At 37.4% G+C, this 23648-nt stretch overlaps 2 protein-coding genes and 1 long non-coding RNA gene across 3 annotated transcripts; 2 read left to right on the forward strand and 1 right to left on the reverse strand.

The window, feature by feature from the left end:
* Positions 1–1758: 1758 nt before the first annotated feature.
* LOC132104401 (uncharacterized) lies at positions 1759–3877 on the reverse strand. The gene is made up of 2 exons (XR_009423536.1): positions 3462–3877; positions 1759–1805 (listed from the first exon to the last, which is right to left on the reverse strand). It is a non-coding gene; the product is annotated as an uncharacterized LOC132104401 (long non-coding RNA).
* A 118-nt stretch (positions 3878–3995) lies between these two features.
* LOC132104400 (alpha-taxilin-like) lies at positions 3996–14602 on the forward strand. The gene is made up of 11 exons (XM_059509844.1): positions 3996–4121; positions 4609–4782; positions 4862–5143; positions 9326–9417; positions 9746–9916; positions 11151–11345; positions 11673–11792; positions 11984–12058; positions 12964–13056; positions 13224–13319; positions 13429–14602. Exons 2-11 carry the CDS (start codon positions 4629–4631, stop codon positions 13732–13734), a joined length of 1584 nt encoding a protein of 527 aa, XP_059365827.1. The 5' UTR covers positions 3996–4121; positions 4609–4628; the 3' UTR covers positions 13735–14602.
* Positions 14603–20237: 5635 nt separating this feature from the next.
* On the forward strand, positions 20238–22909 carry eif3i (eukaryotic translation initiation factor 3, subunit I). Its single transcript, XM_059510300.1, has 11 exons — positions 20238–20397; positions 20683–20775; positions 20852–20939; positions 21086–21151; positions 21312–21461; positions 21545–21672; positions 21857–21967; positions 22051–22140; positions 22224–22297; positions 22443–22535; positions 22659–22909. The coding sequence occupies exons 1-11, from the start codon at positions 20395–20397 to the stop codon at positions 22738–22740; spliced, it is 978 nt and encodes a 325-aa protein (XP_059366283.1). The 5' UTR covers positions 20238–20394; the 3' UTR covers positions 22741–22909.
* Positions 22910–23648: the final 739 nt, after the last annotated feature.

Here is a 23648-nt window from a genome sequence, read left to right on the forward strand (position 1 = left end):
TTGCAGTGTTGGCCCTTCTTTTTCAGGACCTCTGCAATTCGACTGGGAATGCTCTCAATCAACTTCTGGGCCAAATCCTGACTGATAGCAACCCATTCTTTCATAATCACTTCTTGGAGTTTGTCAGAATTAGTGGGTTTTTGTTTGTCCACCCGCTTCTTGAGGATTGACCACAAGTTCTCAATGGGATTAAGATCTGGGGAGTTTCCAGGCCATGGACCCAAAATTTCAACATTCTGGTCCCCAAGCCACTTAGTTATCACTTTTGCCTTATGGCACGGTGCTCCATCGTGCTGGAAAATGCATTGTTCTTCACCAAACTGTTGTTGGATTGTTGGAAGAAGTTGCTGTTGGAGGGTGTTTTGGTACCATTCTTTATTCATGGCTGTGTTTTTGGGCAGAATTGTGAGTAGGCCCACTCCCTTGGATGAGAAGCAACCCCACACATGAATGGTGTCAGGATGCTTTACTGTTGGCATGACACAGGACTGATGGTAGCGCTCACCTTTTCTTCTCCGGACAAGCCTTTTTCCAGATGCCCCAAATAATCGGAAAGGGGCTTCATCGGAGAATATGACTTTGCCCCAGTCCTCAGCAGTCCATTCACTATACTTTCTGCAGAAGATCAATCTGTCCCTGATGTTTTTTTTTTTGGAGAGAAGTGGCTTCTTTGCTGCCCTTCTTGACACCAGGCCATCTTCCAAAAGTCTTGGCCTCACTGTGCGTGCAGATGCGCTCACACCTGCCTGCTGCCATTCCTGAGCAAGCTCTGCACTGGTGGCACTCCGATCCCGCAGCTGAAACCTCTTTAGATGACGATACTGGCGCTTGCTGGACATTCTTGGACTTTCCTTGAAGTTCTTGATGATCCTATAAATTGTTTATTTAGGTGCAATCTTAGTAGCCACAATATCCTTGCCTGTGAAGCCATTTTTATGCAACGCAATGATGGCTGCACGCGTTTCTTTGCAGGTCACCATGGTTAACAATGGAAGAACAATGATTTCAAGCATCACCCTCCTTTTAACATGTCAAGTCTGCCATTCTAACCCAATCGGCCTGACATAATGATCTCCAGCCTTGTGCTCGTCAACATTGTACTGTATATATATTTATACATTGCTGTATACATGATAATAAAAAAATACACAAAAATGTAATGCATGACCAAGATATGGCTGACAAATTGTCACGAAATAAATTAATTTACACAACACTGAAGATTAAAGTCTTTTCCCACCAAACCGCTGCACTGGAACTATAGACAAATCTAATATACATATCAACATTTCTAATATCATCATTTGAAAGCCAGGCTTGGCATCCCTGAAAATCATCCGCCATACAGTTCAACATTTTATTTTCCTTTTCCCTGAGTAGAAACTGATCTTGTGTTTCAGTTCTTCATCAATGAAGTTCTTTCCATTCAGGTCCTCTAGAAGAGCAAGCACCATTCTTCTTTCTTTGCACTCTGCTCTCGTTTCTTCATGCCTCGCTCCAATCTATCCACTCTAACCAAGACTTCACTGAGTCAGGCCTTTAGACCACTGGGATCTGCAGGCAATGCATAGAAGAGGTCCTAGGAGAAATAAGGATGAAAATGTTTATATTATAATGTTTATTTCACATCACTCATAGTCATAGCTGTTTGGTGCATAATCCATGCAAATACTCACAACATTAGGCAGAGGTTTAGTCTCTTGTAAGTTGTAACTGCTGAGAACAGTCCACTGGCAGACTCTTTTCAGCTTTTCTCGAGGTTCTTGTTGTCCTGGTTGCCACTGGTTCCTTTCTCCTTAGGAAACCTTCAAGTGTGAGAAAAGCCAGCCAACATCAGATTCACAATGTCACTCACTCACCCAAAAAAAGTCATAAAAGTTGCTTTACAGCAAAATGCCAATATCGATGAAAAGTCTTGGGCAATTTGTATTACAGTATAAACCAGGGCTACTCTGAGTTTCAACAGGTTCATTATACAATTTCTTCCTAAGGTCCACACTGAAATAACTTGCTTGGTGTCAGTATTCAGTACAAATGGTAGGAAAATATTTTTTGAATTATTAGACATTTCAAAGTTTTCAGTCACGTAAATAAAAGTCTTTTTAGCCTTTCCTAAAAGGCTGTGAATGTCACATGAAAACTATGAACAGAATTTTGTATTTGTAATAGTTTTTATTTTTATTATTCAAATATTTCTCAGAGTTACTACTGAATATGAAAATATCAGATCAAACTTTTATGTTTAAGAAAGCAATCAATACATTTTCTACATTAAGTATGTTTTACTGTAATTATAATTTGATATTCAGAAACCTAAGGTCATATGAAGTCTTATGGCTAGTTCAAAGGTGTCCCCTGAGAGAAAATATAGAAGATTTCATGTTGTAGACCATTTATAAAACAATTATAAGTATGAATTTTCATACATTAAACAAGTAACCCAGGAGGCACCTTGATATTAAATCAAATATTAGTCAAGACTCGATCAAGATGCTTGTTGACATCTGCAAGATGTATTTTTTAAGAGTATTTGCTCATCTGTAATACATCTATAGGATGTTTCCTATCAGATGCCAAATAGACATCAAGAAATGTCATTAAGATGTTTATGATTTAGAATGTAAAACTGATGTCTTATAGATGACTGTACAAAGCAGATGCTTTCCAGACAAGAGATCTTTAACACATCTTGCAGACATGTGTGTGCTTTCTGGGATGGCATGTCAAGTTTTTGTCCTCCGGTTGATTTGCATATCTGACGTCAATTTTGATGTCTTTCCAAAATATGTTGCCCACAGGGAACTGACATTACAACAGTGCATCTACTAATACTGTTATTGTCAAGTGCTCTCATAAGCAGTAGAAACACTAATTAGAAATAGTAAGAAAAAAATACTGATAACAAATCATTTAAGTAATTAACTTCAAAAAATATGTTTCTTGTTATTGTGTTATTAGCCGAAATAGTAAGAAAATGAAAGTTTAATTTTTTATTTATTATTATCATCAGATTGTATAGTTAGCTGTCGTTATCGTTAGCGGTTATTAGTCTGGCTCTGTTAACGCTTTAATGGCCTAACCATTTTATCATTACATAACACACAATATTATTAATATTATTATTAGCATTTTGCACTGGGAAACAGACTGTTAAAGTACAGTGACAATCAGAATATCTGTTCACAGATGACTCAATTATCTTATTTAAAATCTAGTATGTTTTAACTGCTTTTTTTGTTTCTGTTTATTTTAAACAGGGAAGCTGCAAAACTTTTACATTCAGAGCAACATACAAAACAATTTGGTTTAGAAGCTGTATCTTAAGATTTGTGAATATGACCTTTTCCAAGCAAGCACACGATTTTAACATAATTATTTAAAAGAACAGAGCCAGTGTTACAATCTAGAAACAGGACAATTTACAATAATGCAACTGTTATAATACAACTGTTCAGTCTTACTTTTGAAAAGTAATTCCCCAGTATCTGTTTGAATTGTGCGGTGGTTTTTACAGCACCAAGCAGCACAGGAATCAGACATATTTTCTCCAGACGAGTCTTGTGACAAACACGCTGACCAACGATGATCGGCGCTTTAAATATGAAGTTTCGAAACAGTTTGTTCGAATCTTTTGTTCTGAATCAGTGGTTCGGAACTTGTGATTTCAGAAAATGAGGCTTCGGGTTTCGAAACGAAACACTTTAATCTTGTTATTTCGTTTTTAGACTGAAATTTTTTGCATTTTTTATGTTTTTATGTTTTTTATATTTTTGTATTTTTCAGTCTTTCGAGCGCTTCGAAACTGTGAATCATTTTGCGGAGCAATGGATTCAATTAATGCTTCAATTGACTCAAAGCCTCGGCTAATATTTTGAAGAAATATTAATTCAAAGCTAACATAAAAACAAAACAATAATAATAATGAGAAGAAGAAGAAACCACTGCCATATTACAATATTATAACGTTAATAAAATAACATTACACCGGAAGTTTGCAAAGGTTCGACCAATCATATTCGGTTGTTCCCCTGGCATTTCCTGTGTCAGTTGGAAGCAGCAGTGGAAAAGGTAAACTGGGTGATAAACGTCAGGAGTCGTTTCTTTGACCAAACTAAACACTGGTAATAGTTTAAACGATATTAGCTGACAGCACAGGTGCATTCAAGGTGTTTGTTTTGTGAAACTGTAAAACGGTAGAGCGCGTCGAGCTAGTAAGCAGACGTTTAACTGAGCGTGTGGTTAGCCATGACTGCTAAACTAGTCGAGCGAGATGTTGCACAGCTACAGCTCTCAGTTACACTTCTAGTTTATCTACAGTTATAAACTGTCAGTTAAAAGTAACACGTGCTCTTTGTTTTGGACGTCTGTAAGCTGTTGACTAATGTTTGCAGGAAGCGTTTTATGATTGACAATCGTTTGAATTTCCTAGATGTGATCTGAAGTCGTTGTTTAGTGATTAGCGTGTTATGATATTATAAAGCCAATCATCTTAGTTTGTTTTTCCAGTCTCTCACACGGCAGATTCGTTCTGAAACCGGAACTGTTCAAGCTTTTAGATGCAGTGTGCCTTCTTGCATTCGTTTACCTGTGTGCTTTTGTGCCTTTTAGTATTTGTTCATAGATCAGCAATGCAGAAGATGGAGATGGAGGATCCAGTAGCTGATAGCAGTACAGATGATACAGAGGAGAGCACCGCTGCATCTGAGATGACCAACAGCCCCAAAGAAACCGTAGCACAGCCGGATGGCACACTAACCAACAAATCTCAGACAGAGGAAGTCTGTAAGTACACAAAACCCTAGTGTGTTGACTTATTCATTGCCATATTTCTTCCCACTCATTTTCTGTTTCTTGTGTTCAGTGGCAGAGGTAGAGGCTGGAGCGCATTCTGAATCTGTTTCCCGGGACATGGCTGAGGAACTGAGCAGACAACTGGAGGACATCCTCAGCACCTATTGTCATGAGGAAGGTGGTGTTGGTGGCGAGGACGTGGTGGTGGCCAACGGTCAGCCTGATGGCGTGGAAGTGAACGGACTGTCAGAGAAGGAGGATGGCAAGCAGGAGGAGGCCAAGCTGAATGGCAGTGGATTGACGGAGAAGGACCAGAAAAAGCTGCTGGAGAAGAAGAAAGTGAAGGGGCTGGGTGAGTCAGTGTGTTTGCCTGAACATGCCTTTTAATGCTCTTTTTGTGTGTGAAATCCAGTCTTTACAATAAGATCAAGTATTCCCCATACAAGTTTTACCTATTTTCAAGTTGGTCTTGTGAATTCATAATGTTGAGCAACAAAAACCTGTTTAGAAAGTGACTTATGTGTGAGCAGTGCTTCTTACATCTCTACGCTGTTGGAAAGAGACAGTTGACCACGATTTCCAAGTAGATATAACTGCAGCCCCGAGATCTCCAAAACTGGGCATGAACTCCAAAAGGAGATGGAGTCTCGACTGCGAAAGTTTAGATAAACAATGCTTCTTGCATGAAGTTAAATTAATCTTACATAAAGTTTAAGCATATGTGGATATGAAGTTATAAAATATGCTATATAACACATTTGCAAATATAACCTTTTTAAATATAAAAAGTTTTAAGTAGGGATGCACCGATAATTATATTTCATGGCCGATTCCGATACCGATTTTTTTAACAACCAAACTGGCCGATTCTGATTTTTTTTTCTTTTAGCAACAAACAAGAAAGAAGGAAAGTATGCATAAACAAGATGTTTATTTGGTATTTATTAAGCCAAAATGTCTTTTGGGTATTGAAAACAATAACCATAACCATCTGAAATTAACGCCAGTAACTGCACAGTAAGTAGCCTACATTCAATACAAACATAGATGGTACAGACCAGATCAGCATTTAGCTTTTGTTTTGAATTGGGTTGAAACTACAGAGAACTGGCCGTGTGATCATGTGAAATGAAAGTCAACAACTGAATAGTTCTACAATCCAAACAACACAATCAACACACATTCAATAAGATGTTTCTTAATCAGCATTCAGTATTTGTTTTAGTTTTTAAATTTGGTTTTAAATTAAAATAAAAAGGTCTTTACCAGTGAGACTAAATAAAAGTATGCTATATAAATAATTCCAAAATGTTAAAATCAAATAATGTTGGTGCGAATAAAACAAAGATGCAAAGTGTTTCATTCATCCAATTAAAAAAGAAAAAAGAAAATTAGGGTAATGAATGATTCACATCTATATTTTTTTAACCTGATCCAATGAAAAATAAATAACTATTGTCTCAAGTTAAAAAATATAGATGTGAATTTTTTAATTGGATGAATGCAACACTTTTTTTTCAGTGTGCTACAGCAGCTGATTTTTTTAAATCAAATTACCTTAACTCGATGTAATTTTAAGGTTAAATAAAAATAATCAACCTATACAGAACTGACTACTTCTGAAAAAGCATTTCAGTTTTGACACAGTTTAGTCTGTTTTGTTCCTCATCCAACACATGAGAAGTTGATCTGAACATCCCTTCACTGTCTCCGCTTGTGCAGGGTGCGGACAGTTAAAGTACACGCACGTAGCTTCACTGAGGGCAGGAAAGTGACTCTTTATTTTGTACAGTCGGCTGTTCGCTTCCTGCTATCTGTGCCTCAGACGTGTAGCTCTGCACTCCCAGTGCTGAACGGCTGCCCGTGTCTTGCGCACAGATTTCGAAATACTTCCACACAAATTACATGATAGCGAATGATTACAATGTAGTCTGTGCACGCGATATGAATAATACGATATGAAATACGATACACGAAAAAAAGACCGAAAAAAGACCAAAAACTGGCCGATTGCCGATGGCGTATTTTAAACAAAAACCGTCCGTTTCTGATTTATGGCCGGTCAACTGGTGCATCACTAGTTTTAAGTGAGCATAAGCCACTTATTTCTTACTGACTCCAAACTTTTGAATGGTAGTGTAAATAAGATACAATAAAGTGCTATGAAAAGTGCTGTAATGTTAAGTTACAGACAGTTGCATTATGTGCTGGATTCGATAATTGTGAAATTAGAAATAATTGTGAGATTGTTCAATATGGTGAGACGTGTGTTATTTGTTTGTTATTTGTCTTTGCTTACATGTGTTAGTGTCTGTTATTTTACTGCAAAAATATGACATCACTTACAAAATTACAGTTCATATTCAAGTCCTATGAAGTCCCTTTCTTTGTGATTCAGCGCAATTCAAAGTGAAATCACACACTTGATCTAAATGCATTTGGGCATTCAAAATGTGCTTTTCTACCTCCATTCACAGTGTAGTATTGTAAATATCATATATATGTATGTGTACAGTCGTGGCCAAAAGTTTTGAGAATTACATAAATATTGGAAATTGGAAAAGTTGCTGCTTAAGTATTTATAATAGCAATTTGCATATACTCCAGAATGTTATGAAGATTGATCAGATGAATTGCATAGTCCTTCTTTGCCATGAAAATTAACTTAATCCCAAAAAAACCTTTCCACTGCATTTCATTGCTGTCATTAAAGGACCTTCTGAGATCATTTCAGTAATCGTCTTGTTAACTCAGGTGAGAATGTTGACGAGCACAAGGCTGGAGATCATTATGTCAGGCTGATGGGGTTAGAATGGCAGACTTGACATGTTAAAAGGAGGGTGATGCTTGAAATCATTGTTCTTCCATTGTTAACCATGGTGACCTGCAAAGAAATGTGTGCAGCCATCATTGCGTTGCATAAAAATGGCTTCACAGGCAAGGATATTGTGTCTACTAAGATTGCACCTAAATCAACAATTTATAGGATCTTTAAGAACTTCAAGGAAAGAGGTGAGGCCAAGACTTTTGGAAGATGGCCTGGTGTCAAGAAGGGCAGCAAAGAAGCCACTTCTCTCCAAAAAAAAATATCATGGACAGATTGATCTTCTGCAGAAAGTATAGTGAATGGACTGCTGAGGACTGGGGCAAAGTCATATTCTCTGATGAAATCCCTTTCCGATTGTTTGGGGCATCTGGAAAAAGGCTTGTCCAGAGAAGAAAAGGTGAGCGCTACCATCAGTCCTGTGTCATGCCAACAGTAAAGCATCCTGAGTCCAAAAGTGATAACTAAGTGGCTCGGGGGCCAGAATGTTGAAATTTTGGGTCCATGGCCTGGAAACTCCCTCAGATCTTAATCCCATTGAGAACTTGTGGTCAATCCTCAAGAGGCGGGTGGACAAACAAAAATCCACGAATTATGACAAACTCCAAGAAGTGATTATGAAAGAATGGGTTGCTATCAGTCAGGATTTGGCCCAGAAGTTGATTGAGAGCATGCCCAGTCGAATTGCAGAGGTCCTGAAAAAGAAGGGCCAACACTGCAAATACTGACTCTTTGCATAAATGTCATGTAATTGTCGATAAAAGCCTTTGAAACGTATGAAGTGCTTGTAATTATATTTCAGTACATCACAGAAACAACTGAAACAAAGATCTAAAAGCAATTTAGCAGCAAACTTTTTGAAAACTAATATTTATGTAATTCTCAAAACTTTTGGCCACGACTGTATAGTGTGTGTGTGTGTGGAGAGAGAGATAATGCCAAAATATAAATTCATCTAATAATGTGTTCAAAAAAAAAAATATATAGATAGATATAGATAGATAAATAAATAAAAAAATAAATAAAAAAAAACATATATATATATATATGGGATTGTGTTGGGCAGGTCATTCCACCAGGAGGGAACATTTATTTTAAAAGTCTGTAAAAGTGACTGTGCTTCTTTGGGATGGCACAATCAAGCGACGTTCACTTGCAGGATGCAAGCTTCTAGAGGACACATAAGTCTGAAGTAATAAATTTAGGTAAATGGGTGCAGAGCCAGTGGTAGTTTTGTAGGCAAATATTAATGCCTTGAATTTCATTCGAGCAGCTATTGGTAGCCAGTGCAAATTGATAAACAGAGGTGTGACGTGTATTCTTTTTGGCTCATTAAAAATTAATCTTGCTGCCGCGTTTTGGATTAATTGTAAAGGTTTGATAGAACTGGCTGGAAGACCTGCCAAGAGAGCATTGCAATAGTCCAGACTGGACAGAACAAGAGCTTGAACAAGGAGTTGTGCAGCATGTTTCAAAATAAAGGGTCTGATCTTCTTGATGTTGATTTTATACCATGTAGTTTGCATAATGTAGATTTTATTTTATTTTTTTTTACCTGAAAATATTTCTTACCTGAAACATTTCTGATCATCATCTGAATCGAAATGAATCAAGGGCTTGAGATTCCAGGAATCAAATCAAATAGTGAAATCTGTGTCAATAACCAGCCCTATGCTTAATTTAGAGTATGTTTTCTACTTTGTGTTTTAGGCAAGGAGATAACCCTTCTAATGCAGACCTTCAACACACTGAGCACTCCAGAGGAGAAGTTGGGTGGCCTCTGTAAGAAGTATGCTGAGCTGGTAAGACACGACGATGATGATCAAAAGATGTCAACTTCTCAGATCATTTGTTGTATAAAGAGAAAATATCACTCTTATAGAAGGTCGAAAAAAGTCATGATGAAAAAAAAAAATCCTGTACTAACCTAAAAAAGGCTAATTTTGAGTTAATTGCACAAAAGACTGGTTTCATGTAGTGCTAGAAAAGTTTTCTGTGTGTCCTGACAGAGATTAGATAAAGTGATGACGTCATTGCTCCCCACAGCCTTTGGCAGACAGTTTGTTGCCATTGACAGCCTTGATTTAGACAAATTATAACAATGCTCCTGTCCTGCTTTGTTTGATTCAGCTAGAGGAGAACCGTAATGCTCAGAAACAAATGCGGTCCCTGCAGAAGAAGCAGACGCAGCTGATCCAGGAGAAAGACAACCTAAGAAACGAGCACAGCAAAGCCATCCTGGCACGCAGCAAGCTGGAGAGTCTCTGTCGAGAACTGCAGAGACACAACCGCACACTTAAGGTACACTAATTTGATATTAGTGGCCGATATTTGGCATTTTTGAAATATCGGCATCGGACAATAATATTTCTGCTAGGCCAATGTGTTCGAGGTGGGACTTTTATTTTGACTGTGCTGAAAAAGGCAGCGCCTGAGCACACAGTGCTCACATTCTCCCTCTTGTTCGTCGTCGTCATTAACCGTTCTGTCTAATATGAATAGAGGTCTGTCTAATAATCAGATAGAATAGTTAAACAAAGGAATTAATGTATATAAAAAGTATTATAACGATTGCTTTTATATTATTAGTAATAGGAAGGCAAACACTGTAATACTTTCTCGTTTGTCGTCAGCTTATATAATTTAAACAAATCTTTGAATGACTAATGAACATTTAATTTCTTGTGAATCTTGTGAAGGGTCATTTTTATCAAGCATGATCTCTGTGTGATGGTCGGTCCGTGTAAATTGAATGCTTTAAACTTTGAACTCGTGATTTCAATTTATGCTGCACTTTATGCATTTGCCCACGGTCATATTCATGTCATTTTCTCTGTGTGCTGTATGTAAAATGAGGGTTTCACTGGCTTTATATGAAAAATATGATTCCCAATGCACACAAACTTCCCAAAATACTGAGTGCCCTGTAGGGATGGGATGGTATGAAAATTTAATATCACGATTATAGTGACTAAAATGATCACGATTATCAATATTATCACGGTTTTGTTGAAACAAGATGAAAGTGTTCAAAAATAGTTGATGCTCACACTGAAAACATTTCAGCAAGTTTTATATTTAATAATCAACAAACAACTAATAAAAAAAGCAACTCTATGCACTTAATTTAAAGAAAGATTAAATTCTGTGGCATTTCCTTCCTTACAATGAAAAGTGTAGAAGCATAGAAAAGCATAGAAAAGTCACTGACTTTCACCATTCCTTCTCGAAAAAAAAAAACAAAAAAACATTGTGCGCTGCGCTTGCATCAGACTGTTGCTGGCTGGACATGATTTAATAGCGAGTTATTAAAACCGCGATAATCAAACACGGTTTTAATGATAATTCATTTTTAAACGATATTACTAACCTTCAGCACATTTTATCACGGTTATCAATAAAACCGGTTATCGTCCCATCCCTAGTGCCCTGTTGGTTAGAGTGTTTACTTTCTTTTTAATTGGTATGTTTTTATAAAATATTTATTTATGTTGCCTAATGAGATAAATGGATCGATGGTTGCTGTGCTTGGCAGGAGGATGGTGTGCAGCGTGCCCGATTGGAGGAGGAGAAAAGGAAGGAAGTGACCTCACATTTCCAGGTGACACTGAACGACATCCAAGCTCAGATGGAGCAGCACAACAAGCGTAATGCAAACCTAAGGCAGGAGAACATGGAGCTGGCTGACAAACTGAAGAAGCTTATTGAGCAGTATGAGCTCAGAGAGGAGGTGAGAAGGGAAAAAAACATTTTAATAAGTTATAATGGAAGTTGTCTGTTAATCAGTACCATATTTGTTAGGCTTTAAATGATAAAAAAAAGAGAATTTACAGTGCTGTTCATAATGAAGACAAATTATGTGGATTCTTTTCAAATATATGTTAATGTGACTAGTCAACATTACTGTGTACACCAGCTAAAACAAGCTAAATTTGTATTCAGGTGACACTTGGTTTTATATTGCATACTGTAGAATGCAATGATATCCATATATTTTTAAGTATGACTAGTGTTGTTTTGAAGCCACTGTACCTAAGAGAGTTGTTTTCTCTCTTAGCATATTGACAAGGTGTTCAAGCAGAAAGATCTGCAGCAACAGCTGGTAGATGCAAAGCTTCATCAGGCACAAGCACTGCTCAAGGCCTCGGAGGAACGGCATCAGAAGGAGAAAGACTTTGTGAGTTTCTACATCCTTAACACTGTACAGCAAACATGCAGTCAGCTGAAGTTACAGAAACAAACATATATGCTAACTGAGGAGATGAATGTACCATAACTGTACTTTGAGACTTGCACTTTATATCTGCCAGTGTGGTTACGTCCTCTGGGTAAGAGTTACGTCCTCTGAGTAATTTCTTCCTTTTTCAGCTCCTGAAAGAGGCAGCTGAGTCCCAGAGGATGTATGAGCTCATGAAACAGCAGGAAGTCCATCTGAAACAGCAGGTGAAGAACATAGGATAGATCACAACATATTAGACTTCATGTGACGATGAAGACTGGAGTAATGATGCAGAAAATTCAGCTTTGCATCACAGGCATAAGCTCAATTTTAAAATATATTAAAACGGGAGACAGTCCTTTTATATTGTAACAATATTACTTTATTTTTCATCAAATCAATGCAACCTCGGTGAGCAAAATATACTTTTTTTTCAAAAACATTAAAGGTTTATTTCACCCAAAAATGAAAATGTAAATATCGTTCCAAACCCGTAAGATTTTCGTTCATCTTCATAAAATAAATTAAGATATATTTGGTGAAATCCGAGAGCTTTCTGACCCTTCGTAGACTGCAAGGGATCTACCAAATTCAAGGCCAAGACCGGTAGAAAGGACATTGTTAAAACAGTCCATGTGACATCAGTGGTTCAACCTTAATTTTATGAATCTATGATAATACTTTTTGTGCACAAAGAAAACAAAAATAGCGACTTTATTCAACAAATTCTTCTCTTCCATGTCAGTTATGTAGAGTGTGCATCTTCTTATGTACAGTGAGACTTATGTACAGTGTGCATCTTCTACTTGTAAACAAGGCGCAGCGCATACATGTTCTGTGTCAGAATGGTGGTTTTCTTCGTGCTCAAAGTATTTTTGTAGATTCATAAAAATAAGGTTGAACCGCTGATGTCACATGGACTGTTTTAACGATGTCCTTTCTACCATTCTGGGCCTTGAAAAGTTACGTTGCTGTCTATTGAGGGTCAGAAAGCTCTGGTGTAGTGTATATGTACATTGAATTCGGGATCTAGCAACTGCCCAGAACTCCCCAGCGTGATTCTTTACACAGTCAAGCGGTAATTAGAAAAATGTGTTTGAGGCTAAAATGTCTTTTTTGTTTTTTACAGCTCTCACTGTACACAGAGAAGTTTGAAGAGTTTCAAAGCACACTTTCCAAAAGCAACGAGGTGTTCACAACATTCAAACAAGAGATGGAAAAGGTAAATGACTTTAATAATAATTATTAGAGGCTGTGGACTTCATGCCCCGACAAAGAAACTGTTAGATAGGTCATCTTGGGCATTGTTACATATTTAACAACATGAAACATAAATCTCTAAAGTCTGTATGTGAAGGGGATTTAATCTGTATTTGTATTGTGCCGCAGATGACAAAGAAGATTAAGAAGCTGGAGAAGGAAACGACCATGTACAGATCACGATGGGAAAGTAGTAACAAAACCCTGCTGGAAATGGCAGAGGAGGTGATTGTTGTACTCCGATCTCTGAACTCAGACGTATTTGTTAGTTAAAGCTTTGTTGCACCAGCTGAAAATCTTAGTTTTATATCATATCTCTCTGTGTCCACTGTAGAAAACGGTACGAGACAAGGAGTACGAAAGCGTGCAAGTGAAGGTGCAGAGACTGGAAAAGCTCTGTCGTGCGTTACAGATAGAACGCAACGAGCTGAGTAAGAAGGTTCAGGGTGTCTCCACAGGCATTGAGAGTAAGCCAGAACCCGAGACGGGGTCACCATCAGAAGCCACAGACACGGAGGAGGGCAGCCCTGTCCATCAGAACAGCCCAGAGACTCCACAGACCGCTTGTAGCCCGGCCTGCCACTGCACTGCAGAACTAGAGTCCGAGACACACAGAGAGGTTTGCTTGGCCCAGGATTGAGTCTTGTTGTTTCTGGGCGGCCAGGACACACACAATCCTTCCCACCTCTACCCGACCCTCCGTCGCCTGTCAGCCTCTGTTGTTTTCTGCATCTGTGTCCACAACGGAACCACTGACTTGGCTGCTCCTGGGGGGTTTCATTGTGTCAGGGAAGATTGTGCCTTCAACATGATTCCTATGCTGCGTTTATATTCTTTTGTTTTTATTTGGCTTGCTTTATCCTACCTTTATTCCCCTAAAAAATCCCATATTTGCATTTAGAGGGGCATTGGTGTTGCTGCTGTGTTGGAATCCTCAGTGTTTGATCACTAAATGCTTGTCTCTTTTCAGTTTGGCTGAAGAATCTTAACAGGTGGATTGCTGAAATCTGTGAAACATTCTTTGCCATGAAACAGCAGTTAGGTGATGCGATTTCTGTGGGTGTTTTTATTTAATTTCTCGCCTTAAGTTGTTGCATCAGGAAAACTCTGCTTGTACACTTTCCAGCCACCCTCTCTCTTCGTTTTATCCCCCACAAATCATAGTTTGCACCTAATAAAAAAGCATGTATGATTTGTTATTCATCTTCACTACTCAGAGTTTAGAATTGTAGGCGTACAGTTAAGACTAAAATAGTTTTTTGCGTTTAAGGTTCATGTGATCAGAACTTAGATTTTCTTTTATGCTTTTGCACAGCACTTGAATTTGTCACATGTATCTTTTAGTTTTCACCGTCTTAGAGCACCACTAGCTTCTTGAAGTTTATATAGCCACCATTATAGATGTATTCCTTTAACCCAGTTCCATCAGTTTCTAATTAGGAATGTGCACTTGAATGATGTCGTGACCAATTCTCATTCTGTGTGTGAGTTCAGTCGGACAGGTTTTTTTTTTTTTCACTCTCAGATACTGATCACATGATTGTTTTTCTTACTAAATGTGTTATTCAAAATGTAAAAATAAATAAACGGTTACATTAAACATCAGATTAAACAGGAAGATTCAAGTACACTCTATGCAATTCTAGCTGTGTTCATGTCATCTCAGTGTTGAGCATGTGAGCAAAGCACTGACATGCTGTGAAATGAATGTACGTTCCACACAAAGTGACTTAGTTCTGTGATGTCAGTAAATTTCAGCACTCTTTTGAAATTAATAAATTTTTCCTCCATTACTTTGACAAATTATTGTTGTGCCCCTTCAATATTAGTAAAGTGTTGACATGTAGTGCATCAAGTCATCAGCTGACCTTGTAAATCCTTCCATATTTCATTCCAGTCAGTCAAGGTTTCTGCACAGGTTTATATTTTTACGTTTCAAAATGTTTGTCAAATGGTATTTTATTTTATTTGCTGGCCATTCAAATTTGACATTCCCATTACATAAGAAGGTACCAAAGATGTTTCTTGACCCTGTGTGATTACTGTTGTTTATTGTTGAAAAATTGATACATCAAACATGATAATGTAAACTAATAACTTTGCCTGTATGGTTGAGGAACAAAACTAAAGATAAGTCAAAGTTGTTGATGATGATTTTAAAATAGGATAAAATCCCTATTGATTTTATCTGGAAAAACAAGCCTCATTAACTGAGAAAAGAAATGTTATGCAACTCCAAAGATCATGGTGGTCTAGAGGTGTTGAGTTTAACAATGTACTTACAATAAATTGGCTTATTCAGTATTTAAAAAAAATAAAGACAGTATTTGGAACTCTTTTCCCAACTATCTGTTCAAGCAATTGGCTGACCTCAAATTTTTGTTGAAGTGCAATTATTCAATAAAAAAAAAAATACCGGTGAAGTTTGCAAAATTTCATATACAAGCTCTTATGGCATGGACTCTGGCCTACAAACATAATTTCTCACCAAGGAGGTATTATATTTGGACAAAGACATCTTATACAAAAATAAATCTTTATATTTTAATTTACTTTAAAACAATATTATAGTGGTTGGCCAGCTCCTAAGCAATGATGGAGTTCTATTAACGTATAAATAATTTTTGAATAACTTTAAAATACCATTTTGGAGTTTGCCATTATAATGGATTTTGCAGTTGTAATGGATGCAATCCCTCAAAAAGTTTTGTTCCTTCTCAGAAATGCATCACAGTAGAAAGAATGGAATTTGGAAGAGATCAAGAGTAAAATATTTATTGGTAAGTTAAATATTATGAAAAATAGAGTTTCAAATACAACCCGAATTCCGGAAAAGTTGGGACGTTTTTTAAATTTTAATAAAATGAAAACTAAAGGAATTTCAAATCACATGAGCCAATATTTTATTCACAATAGAACATAGATAACGTAGCAAATGTTTAAACTGAGAACTTTTACACTTTTATCCACTTAATTAGCTCATTTAAAATTTAATGCCTGCTACAGGTCTCAAAAAAGTTGGCACGGGGGCAACAAATGGCTAAAAAAGCAAGCAGTTTTTAAAAGATTCAGCTGGGAGAACATCTAGTGATTAATTAAGTTAATTGATATCAGGTCTGTAACATGATTAGCTATAAAAGCTTTGTCTTAGAGAAGCAGAGTCTCTCAGAAGTAAAGATGGGCAGAGGCTTGTGGAAAACTTTAAAAACAATGTTCCTCAACGTCAAATTGCAAAGGCTTTGCAAATCTCATCATCTACAGTGCATAACATCATCAAAAGATTCAGAGAAACTGGAGAAATCTCTGTGCGTAAGGGACAAGGCCGGAGACCTTTATTGGATGCCCGTGGTCTTCGGGCTCTCAGACGACACTGCATCACTCATCGGCATGATTGTGTCAATGACATTACTAAATGGGCCCAGGAATACTTTCAGAAACCACTGTCGGTAAACACAATCCGCCGTGCCATCAGCAGATGCCAACTAAAGCTCTATCATGCAAAAAGGAAGCCATATGTGAACATGGTCCAGAAGCGCCGTCGTGTCCTGTGGGCCAAGGCTCATTTAAAATGGACTATTTCAAAGTGGAATAGTGTTTTATGGTCAGACGAGTCCAAATTTGACATTCTTGTTGGAAATCACGGACGCCGTGTCCTCCGGGCTAAAGAGGAGGGAGACCTTCCAGCATGTTATCAGCGTTCAGTTCAAAAGCCAGCATCTCTGATGGTATGGGGGTGCATAAGTGCATACGGTATGGGCAGCTTGCATGTTTTGGAAGGCTCTGTGAATGCTGAAATGTATATAAAGGTTTTAGAGCAACATATGCTTCCCTCCAAACAACGTCTATTTCAGGGAAGGCCTTGTTTATTTCAGCAGGACAATGCAAAACCACATACTGCAGCTATAACAACAGCATGGCTTCGTCGTAGAAGAGTCCGGGTGCTAACCTGGCCTGCCTGCAGTCCAGATCTTTCACCCATGCGCGTAATTTGCACGGGGGTTACGGGGGTCATGACCCCCCCAAAAATCAGATCCAGCTAATAAAACCCACCCAATATCATCACATCATTCAGATTAAAATAGATATGAAATATTCAGAATGAATACTTTTGTTCATTTTCTTTATTAATTTCATTTGCCAGTAAGAAAGATAGTATCATATTTTAAATAATCTGTAATGTACCCCCCGCCCACCGCACCGATTTGGTATTACCAAAGTCTCTGGTATTACCCAACCCGCTTTCTGTACCAAGTTTGTTCACTATTTTGCGCAGTCGATGGGATGAATGGTTGGAGAAAGCTGACGGAAAGATGAAAAGGACACTGAAAGGCAGCCAGACAACGATTTTTTATGGTTTGTCGACACCAGCCAAAAAAAAAAGAAAAAAGAAAAAAAAAAGAAAAACGAAAAATCCTGACCAAACGGAGGTACCCTTAAGTTAGCTGTTAAATTAGCTCTCAAAGTGTGGGGAATAGAAACATGACAAACAGGTTTTGTGCCCATCTTTTAAATTCCGTTATTTATTGACCATACACTCAAAACAAAGACACATTTAAATGTAAGCCTTGACGTTACTTAACCTCTTCACACGTAAGTTTAAAAGTATTTCAAGGCTACCGTTATTGATCGTAGTATCGCTTTATGGTTCCCATGGAGACGCGCCATTAATTGCTTGTCACACCGTAGCCACAATAGTGCTGAATGACTGATGATCTGCTTTTATTTCCTTTTTTATTCAAAATTTCACAAATGTGTTAGCTATAGCAGGATATATCTGATATTCCGATTGTCAAATATGTGCAAGTGGATGTGTTTTGTTGTTCAAACACCTTTATAACGATCGCATTAGTTGAGCTGTATGCGCAACGTATTTTAGGTATCTATCTTATTAAAATACCTAAAAAAAATACGTACATTATTAGGAATTTACCACCTCTGGTTCAATTTGAGATTATTTTTATTTTTGTTTGTTTGTTTGTTTTTTTGTTGTTCTTTTTGCATGGATTTTGCAAAGTGTCAAAATGAATCAAAGCACAACTAGGTTAATGTTAGTCCACACTTGTATTGATGTTATCAGAAGCTAAATGCAAACACAATTATTATTCTTTTTTAATCTAATTTTGAGTCTTATTTCATGCAAAGTGATAATATAATTGCACTTTCATTTTCTTTATTTGAAATTTTTTAATGCTGTTATTTGATGTTAAGTTTTTAAAATGTGATGTTAATAAAATACATTTTAACAGTTAAACTTAAAGCCTAGTTTATTAACATTTTGTTGGGGTGATTGGGGACAGGTGGGGCTCGGAACCCTTTCCTACCTCTGAAGTGGGGAATGGCAGAAAAGTTTGAGAAACACTGAGTTAGCTGATGATTTGTTTTGTTGACTGGAGTTGGCTGGCTAGATGTTCGTTTGCCAGTGTCCTATGAGGTAAAGCCAGAGGGTGCCAGGGACTGTGTAGAACCAATGTCACTGAATTGTAACTGCTGTTTGCTCCAATACAGTCACCCGTTTTGGGGGGGATTGCATAATTAAATTATGCAAATTAGCATGTTACCTTTTACACAAGAAAATAATACAATAAATTAATAAATAAATAAATATGCCGCGAGTTTAACCCCCCCAATGGTAGACCCAAAGTTACGCCCTTGCTTTCACCTATAGAGAACATTTGGCGCATCATTAAACGAAAAATACGTCAAAGACGACCACAAACTCTTCAGCAGCTGGAAATCTATATAAGGCAAGAATGGGACAAAATTCCAACAGCAAAACTCCAGCATAGCCTCAATGCCCAGACGTCTTCAAACTGTTTTGAAAAGAAAAGGAGATGCTACACCATGGTAAACATGCCCCGTCCCAACTATTTTGAGACCTGTAGCAGAAATCAAAATTGAAATGAGCTCATTTTGTGCATAAAATTGTAAACTTTCTCAGTTTAAACATTTGCTATGTTATCTATGTTCTATTGTGAATAAAATATTGGCTCATGTGATTTGAAAGTCTTTTAGTTTTCATTTTATTAAAATTTAAAAAACGTCCCAACTTTTCCGGAATTCGGGTTGTAGCTATATCAGGAATATACTTAATAACATTGTTTATCCTCTAAAAACGCTTTTCCTGGGCTTCTGTATTTGGAGATGTGAATTGGTGTAAAGCTTGGTGAACAGTAGACAAATTCTATATTAATAATAAAATAAAAGAGGTTTCTTTTAGATTAAAACATAGAATATATCAAGTTAAACGCGCTGGAACACTTTAAATTAGAAATGGATTACTGTTGTAATTTCTGTAAAGAAATGAATTTCTTTTCTTACAATGAATTTTTTTCATTGTATACATACAAAAATATTTTAGATTGATGTGGAGTTTTTTTTTTTAAGATAATATAAATCTTAATCCAATTAATATTGGACATTTCTTTGCAGCGGAGTGAATTTTATGTAATAGCCTAATATACTTCAGTGATCATGGATTTGACAAAGAGAAAGCATATTTCATACAACAGTGAATTTTAATGGTGAAGTTTCATATTCATAAAATGAAGTGGCCAGGCTCTAAACCAAACTTTTCTCATGTAATTGCACAAGCAAAAAAAGCTATTCAAACTCGTATTGTAAACGGGTATGATATTGTATAAAGTGACGCTCCAAATTTTTTTTTACTTTTTATTTTGTTACTGTGCTCTGGCAGTTTCATATTATAATGTTGTTCATCTCTTTCTATTTATCCTTTACATTTGAATGTTTCTCGTTCTCGAACATATTAAGTAAAAATAAACGTTTATACTGTGTAAATTTAAGTATTAAATTAATAGTATATATATATATATATATATATATATATATATAAATATGTGTGTGTGTGTGTGTGTGTGTGTGTGTGTGTGTGTGTGTGTGTGTGTGTGTGTGTGTGTGTTAATAAATTTATTTATTTATTAATAGTAAAGCTCAATGTTTCAACTCGATTTAACAGCTTTCGATATTCGAGAGACATAATAATAAGAAGAAAACAATAAACCTTTCATTTACCGGCCATTCTAATAAAACTGACATGCTGAATTCAGTTGTGTAACTAAAGACAGTAAATGTACCGTATTCTTTTGTTGTTATTTAAGACCGGACCGTTCGAATTGTCTATCGTTCTGCGGGGACCTGTTTTTGTCTGTACCGGAAGTGAACTCCGTCTTTTCCGTTTATAACCGGGAGCAGTTGAGCACGCGTACGGCGCGCTGTTGTTTTCCTACGGCAGATTTAAATATAATTTCTGTTATATTCTGTCGATACAAAACCGGAGATAATGGTAAGCCTAGATATATGTAGTTTCTGAGCTATTAAAGGAATTGCATACACACCGGAAGTCTGTTGACCGCCTGTTTTTAGTAGCTAACAGATGCTAAGTTTAAAATTTGGCGAAATGTTACGTTAGATCCTTTATATGATTGTAAAATTTCATCAGTGACTGCATTGTGACAATACGAGGGAAACAAGAATACGTACAGCAGTGCATACAATCTTGTGTAACTACAGTGACTGAGACTGTATAATAAATGAACGTTAACGCGCTCGTGCTTCATGTTTTGCACAGAGACCGATTCTGCTCCAGGGCCACGAGAGGTCCATCACCCAGATAAAATACAACAGAGAAGGAGATCTCTTGTTCTCAGTAGCCAAGGATCCAGTAAGTAATAAACTACTAAAAAATGTGTAATCCCAGTCTGGTTGTGTTATGTTTCTCATGTATATTGTCATCCCAGATTGCAAATGTGTGGTACTCGGTCAATGGAGAAAGGCTCGGCACTTACAATGGACACACAGGGGCCGTCTGGTGTGTGGATGTCGACTGTATCCTTCCTAAAAGATCTTCTGGACTGTTTGAGCGATACTAAATCTCATTCATGTGTGTGTTAACTAAATTAATTTGGATAAAGGTGGATTTTTCACATGCACTCATTTGTTTCTGGAAAAGTTGTTCTTGACACGTTTCGAAGGGGACACCAAGAACGTATTGACGGGATCTGCTGATAACAGCTGCAGGCTCTGGGACTGCGAGACAGGTTGGCAGTTTAGTACAATATCAAATACACGCGCACCTCTCTGTTCCTTTCTTGACACATGACAGATGGATAGATTTATTACAATTTTAAAGAAATCTAAATTTGTCACACACACCTTTAGTCTTCTTGGATGAATGAGGTTGTGTGTTGACTTGTTCAGGAAAGCAGCTGGCTCTGCTGGAGACAAACTCGGCGGTGAGGACGTGTGGCTTTGACTTCAGTGGGAACATCATTATGTTCTCCACAGACAAGCAGATGGGCTACCAGTGCTTTCTCAACTATTTTGACCTGCGAGACCCCCAACAGATCGGTTAGTATTTGACCACTGGTGATTAAAGCAACATTGGTGATGCATTCCTGGCAAAGATATTTAATATAGTTTCTTTCCCACAGAGGACAACCAGCCGTATCTGTCTGTGCCCTGCAATGAGTCAAAGATCACCAGCGCTGTGTGGGGTCCGCTGGGAGAGTTTGTGATTGCCGGACATGAGAATGGAGAAATTAACCAGTTCAGTGCTAAGGTTTGTGCCTTTTGTTTCTCTCGCTTTACCATTCACAATTTGGGGGTCATTTAAAAAAATTGACCAAAAAAAGGAAAACCGTGAATATGTCTGTTTTTACTGTATTTTCAATAAAATAAATGCAGTCTTCAAAAACATTAGAAATCTTAGAGAGATGTTGGTTGTCTAATATGTGATTCTTCAGTCAGGGGAGATTTTGAAGACCGCAAAGGAGCACACCAAACAGATCAATGACATCCAGTCGTCTGTGGATCTCACCATGCTCATCAGTGCCTCCAAGGACTGTACAGCCAAGGTTTGTTGAAAAGCGAATGGTAAACTGTGTCAGGAGTGATGTTGGGTTAGTCTGACTCACATAGCCTTTCATTCATTGTGCAGATGTTCGACTCCACAAGCCTCGAACACATCAAAACCTTCAAGACCGAGCGACCTGTTAACTCCGCCGCTATCTCGCCCATCATGGACCATGTACGTCTTTGAAATCTACTGTAGTGTCTCCCATGCTGAACTTCAGTTCATTTGTGTAACTTCAAGCAAACTGTGTTGCTCAGGTGGTGATGGGAGGTGGTCAGGAGGCCATGGAAGTCACAACCACCTCTACAAGGATCGGTAAATTCGAGGCCAGGTTAGTGCGTTTAGCTGTGATTCACGCATGCATGGGAAATGTCATTCGCAGGCCTGGTAAAGTAATGGCAATTTATCATAAATCATGAAAATGCATTGATTTGAAGGAAAATGAATCCTTATCTGGAATTGTCACACTCTTCTAGGTTCTTCCATGCAGCTTATGAAGAGGAGTTTGGCCGTGTGAAAGGACACTTCGGCCCCATTAACTGCGTGGCCTTCCATCCAGATGGAAAAAGGTTAGTTACTTCATTTGTTATCTTAGAGCATTTACTTTGATTTAACAGTCATGTAAATCTTGCTTTCAATATCTGTCCTTCATAATTGAATCAAGCATCCCTCACACTCTTTTGCACCCACAGTTACAGCAGTGGAGGAGAGGATGGTTACACCAGAATTCATTACTTTGATCCCCAGTATTTTGATTTTGAGCTCGAGGCGTAATAACCAGAACATCCAGGACAGATCACCATCTGAACACCATAGTAAAACCTGATCCACTTCACAAGGCTGAACATGGAGGTTGTGTTATACAATGATCTACATACAAATATTGCATTTAAACTGATAAGTAATGAATGGAACATTATGAATAAACTGGGTTTGAGATTAAGAGGCCTGTTTGTGTTACTGCTTGTCTTTTCACACTTTGGTGCCGATACTATAGAAATACTAAAATGCATATGCTTGGTTTAACTAATACAAGTTTTTTTTTTCCTACAATTAATCTAGGTTTTGATATTGTTCATTATACATTACATTTAAGGGATATTTCATTTTACAGTGAAAACGTGGTCATTATCTCACCTGAATTTATTTTAGAGGTTATATATATATATATATATATATACACACACACACACACATCACCTTATGGGCTGCAGCAGATTTGATAATTTTTGCAGTGAGAGATGTTCCTTCACTCTTTCACCAAGATACTTGCATGTTCTCAAACTTCTTTTGGGGCACATGGTTACATTTGGGGTTACCACTGCAAGCATGAACCGTCATCTCCCTGTAGCACTGTCTTAGGTATCTAACATTACAGACACTGCCTTCTTGCAGCAGGACTACGGCATATGGCACGATCAACAGGTGATTCATGGTTCATTGCTAGTACACTAAATCCAAATATTTTGGGACAGTAGAAGTTCAAATGCTGTTATACCTGTGTAAACAAACTATAGACTGTAAAGTGTTACCAGTGTTTCACTTCCAAATATAAAACCTAATTCGACCAGTGATAATCACACATACTATACAGTTACTGCTAGACAATCTGTGAACATGAAGAAATTGTGTTTGTGCAAGATTAATGAAACCCACAAAATGTAACAATTTTATTTCTTTTT

Source organism: Carassius carassius, chromosome 25 (assembly GCF_963082965.1).
Source record: "Carassius carassius chromosome 25, fCarCar2.1, whole genome shotgun sequence".
Lineage (NCBI taxonomy): Eukaryota > Metazoa > Chordata > Actinopteri > Cypriniformes > Cyprinidae > Carassius > Carassius carassius.